The 12,609-nt window shown below is 47.7% G+C and overlaps 1 protein-coding gene across 1 annotated transcript in view; it reads right to left on the bottom strand.

The window, feature by feature from the left end:
- LOC130142039 (transitional endoplasmic reticulum ATPase) overlaps nt 1-1,766 on the bottom strand; it is a 31,686-nt gene extending 29,920 nt beyond the window's left edge. Inside the window, exon 1 of the mRNA XM_056323452.1 lies at nt 1,561-1,766. Coding sequence (XP_056179427.1) covers nt 1,561-1,577 — 17 coding nt within the window. The 5' untranslated portion in view covers nt 1,578-1,766. The remainder of the gene's footprint in view (nt 1-1,560) is intronic.
- Between the last annotated feature and the right edge of the window lie 10,843 nt (nt 1,767-12,609).

The following is a 12,609-nucleotide window of genomic DNA, read 5'->3' as shown; positions in this document are numbered from 1 at the left end:
GCAAAAATACACTGTCTTTGGCTGTCCTTGTTACACAGTAACAGGAAGATTTTGGTGGGAAAAGAATGTTGCAGGTGGGAACAGATAACTACAGAAGAGAAACTAGGGGTGGGCTTGGTATTTAGGCAACTAACCAATAATGAGCTTAACTTTTGTAATATGTATGAGCTAGTTATAAAAAGGCATAAAAGGTGACTGTAAGGCACAATAAACGAAGTCTGCTGATCACTCATATTGAGTGACTGTGTCTTCCCTCCGTCGCGACACTGGAACAGCACATGACACAGCAGTGCGTTCATACCCACACTCAAGATGCCAAGTTCTCAAAAACTGATTCAGACAGATATGGACACGGAAATGAGACTCTCTTCAGAAACCACACTATTAGCTCTTGCAATGCTACTCTTGGTGTTAAAGCTCAATTCAGCAAGATGGCTGCTAACAATATTGACCCAAAAATTGCAGCTAAAAAGTAACTGTTTTCCAGTTGCAAAGTAACTTTTATTGATTCCTGTGTGGCGAGAACTTTGCAAGAGTAGAAATTTCTTTTTTTAAAGACACTGTTCACCTCACTCAGACTCAAAATATACCTTTGAGACCATCACTTCCATCACAAACTTCTACCACGGACACTAAATTCTTGACACACCTTGCCGGAACTAAGTAGGAGTAAATAGGTCTAAATTGCAGGAGTTGCAAAAGAAAAAGAGAAGATAAACCACGGACGCTAAAGGGACTAAAAAGTGCCTCTGACAAGGGCAACAAGTCACTTAAAGTATTCTTGGATTTGGGAAATTATCTTTAGGTTCTATCTTTAGTCCTCTCAAGGGGCAATGAAGTGGCTTGCACACGTGGGCCGGGAGACCAGTATTACTCAACTAATTTTTGAGAGGCGTAAAAGATGACCCTCAGCCTGGCACTGAAAACAGATTGAGGCAAGACACCAGAGACAAAAATATAGCCGATTGCCTTGGCTGCCACAGAGGCCAGCCCGGCACAACATATCTGCCTCTTCTAATGCCAAGTCACTTCTAGCCTTGATCCGAGGGCCGCTGCGGACCTGCGGGGGAGGAGGCCGGGACATGCCTCTCCTCCCTCACTGCCCCGCCAGCCGCTCCACCGCTTTCCCCGACGCTCGCGGGACCTGGAAGACAAAGCCCTTCCCGGCTGTGGCCTAGCCCAGGCGGGACGGCCCCGGGCGGGGGCACGGCCAAGGCCCAGCGGGAAGCCTAGCTTGGTCAGGCCTCGGCCCCCTATGACTCGACACTTCCCGGGGAGGCCCATCCGGGCGGGGAGGGAAGAGGAGCGGCGGCGCACGGGGCCCTCCTGAGGGCACGCGCCTGGTCTGGCGCGTGCGAGGAGCGGCCCATCCCCCTCCCAGCTCCACTTCCACCTCCTCAGAGCCTGCATGACACAGCGGGATCGGGGGCCGGATCGGACCCGCCGCCGGGTCCGGCCAGGGCAGTGCCGCACCGCACGGAGGAGTAGTAAGGAGAGGTAGGCCGGGCTCAGCACCGCCGGGCCAAGGCCGCGGCCTGCTAGCGGGTGGCCCACACTTACTCGGATCCTGAGGCCATGGCGCTGAGGAGGAAAGGGGCGAGGGTAGGCGGCCGGCGACGACTCCTCAAGGCGTGCGACAACGAATCTCAGACAATCTCGCGACGATGGCAGCAGGTCAACACACTTCGCGCTGACTGAACCTCAGAACCGACTCATCGGCAGGAAAAGCTCCGCCCCGCGTTGCCTCACCAGCTTAGCAACAGCATGCGCTGATCAATCGGAAATTCTGCCCAGCCACCGCCTAAGCCAATCGGGAAGGCGGAAGCGAGGAAAAAAAAGAACGAGCGCTCTTGTTCCGCTCGCTCTTGCTCCTTCCCCCTCTTCTTCTCCTCGCATAACACCCATCAGCCAATCACAGCACCACCCCTGCCGTGGCTGTTATACAGGGCAACATGGGTCGGGCAGCCAATGGCGAAAATCCAGGCGGAAACGCTCACCATGACGGCCATCCGGGCTAGTCTCGCCTCGCGATTGGCTAGCGCCCGAGGAAAGGGAACCGTGTGGGGAGGATTGCAGTCAATCAGGAGGAATGGGAGGCGGGTACTCGGGGAGCAGCCGGAGTGCGCTAAGCATACCCGGCCTCAGCCGGCGGGTCCGCGCACGAGCAGTGGGGCAAATTGGCCCCGTTGGGGGTGGTCTCTGGGGCAGCCTCGGTGAGTCTTTGAAAGGACGCGTTCCAGAGGCTTCATTTCCCCCCGGGTAAAAGTGTATGGCGGGGTTCGGCCCGGCCCTTCCTCTCCATCCAAAGGTACCTGCGGGCCTCCTTTCTCTGATTTTTTTTTTTTTTTGCAAGTTTTCTTTCCCTGATTGATTTATTTTTTTTTTTGGAAGGGCTGGACTACCCCACCAGGCCCTGCTGCAGGACTTATGCTCCCGACCGCTCATCTCAGCGCAGACACTGCCCCATCAGGGGTTTGAAGCCCTAGCTCTCCTTGAACCACCTGAAATACCCCCCCCACAGCTCTTCACCACCACCGGCCACGCCTCTGTGACCTGCTGCCTGCCAAGCACTGCTTCCCAGTCTGTTTGGGCACTCACATCCCCACATCCCTGATACAATACTGTAGTTGCTTCATGAACCTTTGTTCTAGTGTATAAACACCCTCACTTTTAGTTGTAGGTCAGCTGTGTCCTTGGGGCCAGCTATTGTTTAGGCTTTGTAATTCTTGTATGTAGGCACTAACCATCTAAGGAATTGTTTATCTTAGTCAAGGAATGTGTGAAGTGATGAGAGAGAGTCTGCAGCAGAAAAACCAGGCCGAGCTGGTTCTGTGGTTTGTGAAGGAGTGCCAAGTAAGTGATATGTGCAAGAACTTGGGGGGTCATGGGGCAAACAACGGGATGAAGAGGAAGTAATGCCCACCAGACCCTCAGGACGACCACCTGGAGGCATAAGTGCCAAGGAGTAAAAGGACATTATAATATTAATGAAAGTCCCTGGAAGGCTCATACATATGCAGATAATTCCTGGAAATGTAATGAATATGCATAGCTATGTGACATAAAATGGGACCTGTGAAATAGTTCGGCATGCACATTAGGTGGAGCAATCCCCCATGCATCTGGCACTGCAATAAATAATGCCTGCTTCTTAATGCTACATTGGTGTTAAGGAGTTTTATTCCCAATTTTCGGTGACATCCCCACCTGAGTGATATTTCCTTAGGGCCAGAAACATTGCTGGAGCCAAGTGGCATTGCACTTGCAGCCCTGGCTCTGCTCACATCAGGGGGGAATCGTGTGTCAGATGCCTGTTCTCAACCATCTGGTGCTGGCAGGTACTCCCTTGTTTTCTCATAGGTGACTATTAATAATTTAATTACCTGGTGCTCTGTTCCAAGGAGTCAACTAGTACTTGATCCCTGCCTCCTCTCCTGCCCTTCTATTTTTTTAAAGCCCAAGCAGTGAGGTGGGACTGAAGAAGAGCAGCCATGGGGCTCTCCCAACCCAGAGGAGTCTGGCTCTGCTGAATTTAACCTCTTCCAGTAAGGCATTGTCCCCCAACATCTGGGTTTTCAATCCCCTCTGTTCATCCCTTGCTCTCCAAGATATTTTTTCTGAAGGAACTGCAGGGCAAAGCCCACCCAAGGCCCCTTTGGCATTCAGAGGAGACCATAGCAGCTCCTATCTCATGCTTCTGAGCTTTGTCACGTCCTGTTTCCTCTCCCTCAACTCACCCTTTGCCTTGCAGTTTCCAACCATTTCTTCCCTCTTGTGGGAGGCAAGGCTTGCCAAAAGCTTGGCTAATGTGCTTGTGGGACCTTCCTCACCCAAAATTAGCTGCACCAAACACCAGGCAGGAGCAGGTGCCCCTTCACCCCTGCTCAGTGTCACACAAAGGAGCCCAGAGACACCTAGTGCAGTTAGCACAGACACCACCATCCCCCCCCAAGGGACACAGGGGACACACAGGCACGGGTCTCAACACTGCCACCTTTCCTGGCTAGTGCAGGGCAGTAGAAGTCAGACCTAGAGCTGCATGCTTCAGCCAAAACCACTTCTCTGGGCTCCAAACTACCGTGACCGAGTAAAGCGCCAGTATACAAAGCACAGGTAGGACAGATCATCTGACAAACCCTTTGCTTTATGAGACCATCTGGCTCTGACACCAGCTCCCTGGTGCTCCAGGGAGCACAGAGCTGCCCCCACTGCATACAGCAGCATAACCAATGCCAACTTCAAAGGAACGAGGATATCTCTGCCCTCGATCTCCCACAAACCCAGGGCACAGCCCACAAGCTCACAGCAGCTCCAGGCAGCATCAAGACCATGACTGCAAAGGTTCACTCTGGAAAAAGGACACAGTAAAACTTAAACTAAATAAAAGCCTTGGCTCTATTAGAAAAGGAGAACTATTCTGTTTCAGTCCTTTGGGAATCCAGCTTTATCCAAGAGTAATTTTGAGTCTTGGAGGAGTCCTTAAAGGCCTCATGCCAGCCTGGTGCAGGGAGACTTCAGCAGGTGGGGATGAGGAGACTGACTGGGTTAGCTCAAGGGGTCCAGGCTTGTAGTCCCAAGGTAATTCTGTATGCTTCTGGCAAGAGATTCACTGTGTGGGAAGGTCGCCTGCTTCAGACACAAAACCAGGTACGAAGAGAAGGGCCTGAAGGAGAAGGAAATGTTGCAGCATTAAGGACTGCAGCATTCCCTTGCTATGGTCTGACTAGGAAGTTCACTCTCCATGTGCTGCGCAGAGCCCCCAGCTTCTGCCTCCCCATTTGCCATCACAGAACCAGGCTTTGGCTCTGTGTCAGCTCTTTTGAGCCCCGGGGGAGTCCTGCATAGCCACAGCTTGTGGTCTCTCAGAGCAGACATGGAGGGAAGCTCCTCAGACACATTTGAGCTGTGGGTGCAGTCTAGCAGTTGCTGAGCTAAACTGTCCACACAGTTTGAAACATGGGCTATGCTGCTGGAGCTCTCTCATGTGTCCAGCTGAGATCCCACCCATCCCTCTACACACCTTCCCTGCCCTTCCTGCTGCCCATCCTCCCCAGCAGGGCTCTGGGAGAACTTCTGCCAGTGAGCAGCTGCCTCCAGCTTTCAGTTCAGTTTCCACAGGGCCTGTACCAGGTAGGAGGCAGCAGCTGGGTCACCTGCAAGACTCGAAGGGGGATTCAGTCCTTAGCAGAGGAAGAGCAGGTCCCCAGCGCTGCTGTGGATTGCAGAGTGTTGCAAAAGAAGCTTAGAAGCCAGATGAGGGAGGTGAGCATGAGGAGAGGTGGCATAATGGGGAGAAGACCATCCCAGCTGTGTCACAGGCTCTAACTCTGGGGCTGGCAGCTAAGGTAGATGGCATCAGTCTGTGGCACAGCCAACCACATCTCTGTTTGGACATGGGTTGGGGTTTTCCTTGCAGTCAGGTCTGCACCCCTGAAGGGAGGGATCCTTGGTCAGGACTGGGACCAGAAGGTTTGGCAATTCCTAGTGAAGCTCATGCCCCTACAGTGTGTCAGCACAGCTGGAGCACTGAACAGGGGAGACTGGCCCAAGTGCCCAGGGGTCACCGCTGGGAGCAGCACTAGCTATGCCTGGGCTGTGCTCAGGATACAGACAGCTCCCTGCTCCACTCCCCTCTCCCCTGACAGGCCTCCATACTTGGCCTCTGGACTGCTAGGTACAGACACATGGCTTCCTGCGATGAAGCAAGACTCCATCTCTCTAGCACCTCTGTTCTAGGAAAGCAGACCCTTTCCAAGAGAAAGCTGGCTATACCAGGCTTGGGTTTGGGCAGGAAGAAGAGAAACCTCCAAGCTGTCTCAAGGCACAGGTTATGGGCAGGATTCTGATATACCCCTCTGACAATAGTTTTGATCTGCTTCTCCAGAGCAGTGGGTTGACCAGGCCCCAGAAGAGCATCTCAAGTATGTAACATTGATAGCAGCCCTACTGTAATCCTTGGCATTCAAATAAGCGTGGACTAAAACATGAGACCTTTCTGCTGAAGGCAGCAAAGTAACCCAGGAAAAATTTGTGGAAATCCTCTCTGTTCCTGTTACAGATTTACGTGCACCAGCCACCATAACAGGGTCTGACCCTAGGATCCTACTGATTAATGTAGGTTTCCAATTCCTCTTTTATTAGTTCTCAGGTTACAGCTCAAGCTGGGTGCCTCTGGAGAGGGATCCATACCCCAGATCACACCCCTCAATTATACCTGTACCACCCAGCACTTGATCCCCAAGTCCAATCACTTAATTCTGGTCGGTGATCTCTTGATTTCTTATTGGTTTTCTTTGTTGCTGGGCTGGCCTTCTGAAGTTACCTCATTCTCTTGGAAATGTTTCCTTGCTCCTTATTGTTGACGCGGAAGGCTCAGACACAACTTATACGACCAATGTGATCAAGTTAGTGCCACTTTATTAAGGGATACACAGCAATGTATACACTAGCACAAAGCGCACACATTGCTTCTAGATTGCTAATAGGCTAAAGCTGCTTGTCTATTCACTCTCCTGCACTCTATGATTGGTCACGGCGTGGTATCCATGCTCCTCACCTACATTCTGTTTCGACATTCTATTTTCTTATTTTTCAGTCCAACTCCTTCATCTCTTTCCCACGTACAGTTCCTTAATAGTCCAAATTTCTTATCTCTCTGCCAGTACACAGTTTCTATGTCTTCCTTGGCCTTGCATATGTCCTTCACAACAGCTGCAGCTTGTTACAGCTTTGGCCTGCTCAGCCTGCTATTACAACAAAGTTACTTGGTCTGGATTGCTCATAATATGCCCATTTTCTTCCAGCCACTCCACACTTTATCTTCTTCATTCTGCTCACGTCTGCTGGATTCAGCTAGTTCTGTGTTAGCAGCATTAGTTTTATCAAAAAGTTTACTCTCAGTTAGCTCTTGCAGCCTAAGGCTTCAACTATTTAGTTACTAAGCTACTAATGCTAAATGAGACTATTCAGAGAGAATACAGTTAATCAAACTCCTTCTGTAACAGACCTCCATTTTTTTGGGGCATCCCTGCCCATCTGTAGTTGGCCTTGTATGAGGACTCTTCGATACCCTTGTATAGATTTCATAAGCATATTCTGTAAACAATCCCAAATACAAGTAAAAGCACAGCAGGCTATCAGAAGCATAATAACCACAGGTAAAAGACTTTTTAGCAGTGAACTAAATAAACTACTAAACCATGATGATAATCCCCACCCAGAGAGCAAGTTTTGTAACCAGTCGCTTTTGGGGGGGGGGTTGTATGCACTTTGGGCTCCTTTGTGGGTAGTTAGGCTGACTACATGATGAGCCAACACAAAGGAATTGTGTTCCTTATAACTAAGAGTAGGGGGTATTAGAAAAAGCAGTAAAGTACTGTACTAACACAGTTTTGAGAATAACGTTCACAGAATGGGGTTGTTGACATATGATTGAGCCCATTTTGGCGATGGTTTGCCTGATGTTTTCAATCAAATGTATAAAAGAAAAAGAACCAAAACACCTATACAAAGAAATGTTAATACCAAACTAGGGTAAACCACTCTACTGTCTTAAGAAGGTATAGAAGATAACCCAATAATAAAACACTGAGTCTCATGGCTAACTTCTTTATTGGGTGTTTGGTGCCACCTGCATGCACAGCATCAGTTTATCTATCCAGTTGCGCTTTTTTTGTTTATATTTCCCCAGCCCCAACCTCAATGATGGTTTCCCCAATGACCTTTATAACAGTTATCAATACAACACCCAGGATGACATTGGCCACAATTATTGCAGGATAACCAAACCAACCGTGCTGATGCCATCTCAAACCTTCCCCTCTTGGAACTGAGCCTGGAGTGGTTGCCACTCTATAAGGATGGTGAATACACCAAATAGGACACTGTCCTTGATTTATGGTCTCTGATGGTCCACTTGGCCAAGCAGCGGGTGACTCTCTGGTCCAGGTGGTTCTAGAAAGAAAACAAAACCAACATGGTTCTGGGATTCCTTCAGCCTTTGTATGCTTGAACAGTCCCAGTTTCAATCTCCAAGGTTGGGGTCCTGCGGGGTCAATGGTGGTCCATCTAATTGATGTTCTTTAGGCAGTTGTTTAACATGAGAGTGGTGAATCCAGTTAACCTTTTCTACAACCTTTACAGCAAAGAAAGAAGTTAATAACACAGTATACAGACCCTCCCATTTAGGGTCCAACTTTGTTTTGCAAGAGTGGACATTTATCATGACTGCATCTCCAGACCAGATATCATGCACTTTCATTCCAGCTGGTATTGGTTGAAAACATCTGGCTTGTGCCCTATTTTCTTGTAGATGTTTTTGAATTCCCAATACGAATTTGATAACTCATATCCATCTAAGAGGTTGGTCCTAGTGGGGACAAAGGTTCCAGGTACAGCTAAGTGCCTGCTGTGGGAAAATAACGGAAGATTGGTGAGGAGGATTGTAAACATACTCAAGTTACCTGCAGCTAGGTGTAGAAAAGCACATATATCATACTAATTGTTGTGTGTTTGACAAGTAGAGTATCTGTGTTTAGATAACATAGGCCTGTGATAGACTTAGAGGCACCCTATCAAACACACTTGGGATTCCTGCCCTGCTGTAGGGAAGATCAAAGCACAGTGGTAAACTATGCCTGCATGAATCAGCAGCTTTGGCAATCCTTTAGGAAGAACTGAGCTCCACAGTGCCTGTGTCCCCACTTGTGTGCCTCTGCCTGGGTGCTGCTTTAGGGATCCCCTGGTTGGTGAGTTAAAAATAAATTTAGTCTTTGCATTTCATCTGTGGTTTTGTGGTTGTTCCTATGTCCTGCCTGTGCTGGCTCACACACCTGTCAAACACTATTTCTGCTGGTGACAACTGTAGAGGTTGGTGAAGGATATTTCTAATATCCCATAGCACTATTCCTAAAACTTCAGGTAATTTCAAACCTGCCTGACAACAAATTAAAGCAATTTTATTTTTAAGAGTTCTAGTAATTCTTTTCACCTGTCCTGAGGACTGCAGATGATATGGAACATGTAGCTGTCATTGTATTCCTAAACTTTTATAGTTATTGTTTAGCATTCCCACTGAAAAATGAGAACCCCTATCAGATTCTATGGTTTCAGGTATTCCATATCTGGGAATGATTTCCTGCAAGAGTGTTTTGACCACTCCTGCAGCATCAGCTTTCCTGGTGGGAAAAGCTTCTACCCATCCTGAGAGTTGATCCATGATTACCAGCAGGTGTTTAAGTCCACTCACAGAAGGCATATCAGCATAATCAATTTGCAGTCTTTGGAATGGGAAGTATGCCCATGATCATTCTCCAACCTCCTGTTTGGGTTTTGCATCAGAAAACTTCCAACATGTGGGGCATGAACTCACAATCCTTGCCATAAGTATTCTGGGAGCTGCCCGCATTTTCTCAGTCTGGTTAACAACTGCTATTATCCCTCCATGTGTTTTATCATGAAACCACTTAGCCAAAGTCATTAAATATTTTTCTTGGTAAAATGGGTTTTCCCCCCAATAGTCCAAATTCCAGTTTCATCTTTCATAGCCTCCCAACTTTCCCATTGAATCCATTCTTCCTGAGTAACCCCTGCATATATTTGGTCTGGATTATCGATATCTGGCCAGTTATCAGCAGAGGGAGTTGTTATGGTGGTATACTCGTATAGGTTGGCAGGCAGCAGCTTTAGCTGCTTTATCTGCCAATTCATTATTTCTTTCAATTTTGCTGGCCTGCCAAGGTAAGGAACCCTTGTTCTTCCCATATCATACTTGTTGCATGACACACTCCAAAAGCATATTTAGAATCAGTATAAACAGTTACCTGCTGATTATGTCCCCACCAGGCTGCTCTTGCTAATGCAGTTAATTCAGCCCCTTGGGCACTCACTGAAGGTCATAGAAGTTCTGCTTCAAGTAACTCTTAAGTTTCTCACCACTGCATAGTCTGTGTGTTGTTTTCCATTCACATAGTATGAAGTGAAAAGGGTTAGATCAGAATTCTCTAGAGGTTGGTCTTGCAGATCTTCCCGTAGGCAGCTGAAATGAAACACTTCCTTAGCACAATCATGATGCAGCTCACCATCAGAGGGAGCAGGCAATAAAGTTGCTGGATTCAAAACATTACATCTTTTTAAAGTTATGTTATCCACATTTAAAATCCTTAATTCATAGCGATGCACTCTTTGTGGGGACAATGCATGTGTAGCATGTTACTTAAGAATCAGTTCTACTTCATGTGGGACATTCATGATTGTTGGGTGACCCAGAACTAATGGTCTGCTTCTTTCTATGATAGGTGCTGTTGTTGCTATCGCTTTAACACAGGAATTATTCCCTGCCACTACAGGATCCAGTTGAGCTGAGTAATAAGCCACAGGGCAGCAATGTGAACCTAGCTTCTGAGTAAGAACTGCTAGCTACTCCTTTGTTCTCATGCACAAATAATTCAAAGGACTTGGAGTAATCTGGCAATCCCAATGCCAGAGCAGAAGCTAAAACTCCTTTTATAGCTTGGAAAGCCTTTTCTCTCTCTGGACCTCAGCATATAGGTTCTACTTGCTCTGCCTTGGTAACTTTTGTCAGTGGCTGGCTTAACTCCCCTAGCCCCAGTATCCAGTGTCTGCAGTATTCTACTGCGCCTAAAAATCCTCACAATCATTTTCTTTGTTACTGGTCAAAGTATTTCTACAATAGCCTAGACCCATTCTGGGTCTACTAATCCTTGCCCTTCCTTTAATATGAATCCTAAATATTTTACTTCCTGCTGACACAACCGAAGCTTAGATGCACAGTGACCTTTTTCTACTAAAGCAGTACGTAGACAAATAGTATCTGTAGACAGCTTTATAGCAAGTGCTGGAGGCCACGATGCCTGTGAAGGACCTTGAAGGCTGAAGAAGAAAGTAAGTAAGATAAGGTTGGCTGAACACCCGGAAGAAAAACGGGATATGAAGCGAGGCTGGAGTGGATGCGTGATGCCACGTCGGCGGCTGGCTGAGAACATGAAACTCACAGAGATAAGAAGGAAGAGAGAGAGAAAAATGCAAGAAGTTCAGTGTGTTTGTAGCTTAGTAATGAACTGTTGCAGAATGGCTGTGTGATCATGGCCATGACTCCCTTAAAGATCTTTGTGAAACAAAGTTAGCGTAAGTTAGCTGAAGCAGGCCTTGCAGCTATGCTGAGGCATGCTGATAAGGAAGCTGAGAAAAACACTGACCTTGTGCCTAATGTTGTAAATAACTTTGAGGAATTTGCGTAGACAAGAGAGGAAAAAAAAAAAAAATGTAGCTAGCTATCCGCAGAAACCGCAAGTAGGAGGACGTATGAAAATGTAACCCTTTAGAGCTTAGCCAATCAGCAGATGACTTGTAGGCATAATTAACTGGAACTGTATATAAGACATAATCGCGCCGTAATAAATCGAAGCTTGCTTTATCACTCACATTGAGTCGGCTGCTTGCTTTCCCTCGCTCGTCGCAAGTGGCGCCCGAACAAGGGACCCCTAACCTTGTTCTTCACCGGACAGCGAGGACGGAGAAGCACTGGTAGCAGCGACCAGAGAGCAGAAGATCGGCTGATGCTGGCATCGTACCCGATCCATGCTTGAGCCCAGGATAATTCAAGAAGGGGTTCGCCGTCCGTGAGCTGCTACCCAAGGGAAAAGGCTGCAACAAAGAGGACTTTAACGAGTGCACAATGGAAAAAGAGGTAGCGCTAGCACTTTTACAATGCTTTTTAGAAAAGCGGGGGAGTAGGCCCTTTAAAAGATCTGGCCGGATTAATTACTATGGGTAAAGCAAAAGGATATTTTGCAGATCCTGAGCATATGTTTGAAGTAGAAGAATGGCGTAATTATGGGGATTGTTTATGGGATTTAGTAATAGATGATGATAAGGCAGCAAAAAAATTGATGAAATCATGGCATGAAGTAACTAATTGTATAAAAAGATATCAAGCAGAAAAGCGCCTTGCTGCAGCAGTAACAAGCCGACTTGCAAGCGCAGATCCTAATGCAGGAAAAATTATGCCATGTGAGAATTACATTCCAATACCCCCTTTATCACAAACAGTGCTCTCTGTACCACCTATAGAGCCCACTGCACCACCTCCAGACCCTTCGTGTCCTCCGCCACCCCCTCCGGTGAAGTAGCCTCGCCCCCCCCCCCCCCCCCCTCCCCCCCCCCCCGGTGCAGTAGCCTCGGGGGGGCCAGAGGGCGGGGACACATCTGACGAAAGTGCTGCTGAGGAAGAAAATAGCAGTGGGCAGTCATTACAAAATTCTAAAAAAAAAAAAAAAAAAAAAAAAAAAAAAAGGAACAAAAAAATACAGTAAACAAACTGGTGCGTTCTACGCACATTAATTGGCAAAAAATAGCACAAGAAGCAGCTGCTCAGGGAATATTTGATATTGCTGAGCAAGTCAACCCCCCACAAGCTTTCCCTGTAACGTATCAGATGAATGCCGCTAACCAAAGACAGGGAACCTGGGAGGCTTCGATTGGAAAATATTAAGTCAGTTACGTAGTACAGTGAATGAGTCAGGCCTCCACAGTGAGCCCACCAGATATACCTAACTTTATGAAAGGGCCGTTATTGTGCCAGTGTATTCT

Source organism: Falco biarmicus, chromosome W (genome assembly GCF_023638135.1).
Source record: "Falco biarmicus isolate bFalBia1 chromosome W, bFalBia1.pri, whole genome shotgun sequence".
Lineage (NCBI taxonomy): Eukaryota > Metazoa > Chordata > Aves > Falconiformes > Falconidae > Falco > Falco biarmicus.
This window is presented reverse-complemented; position numbering and strand designations above follow the sequence as displayed.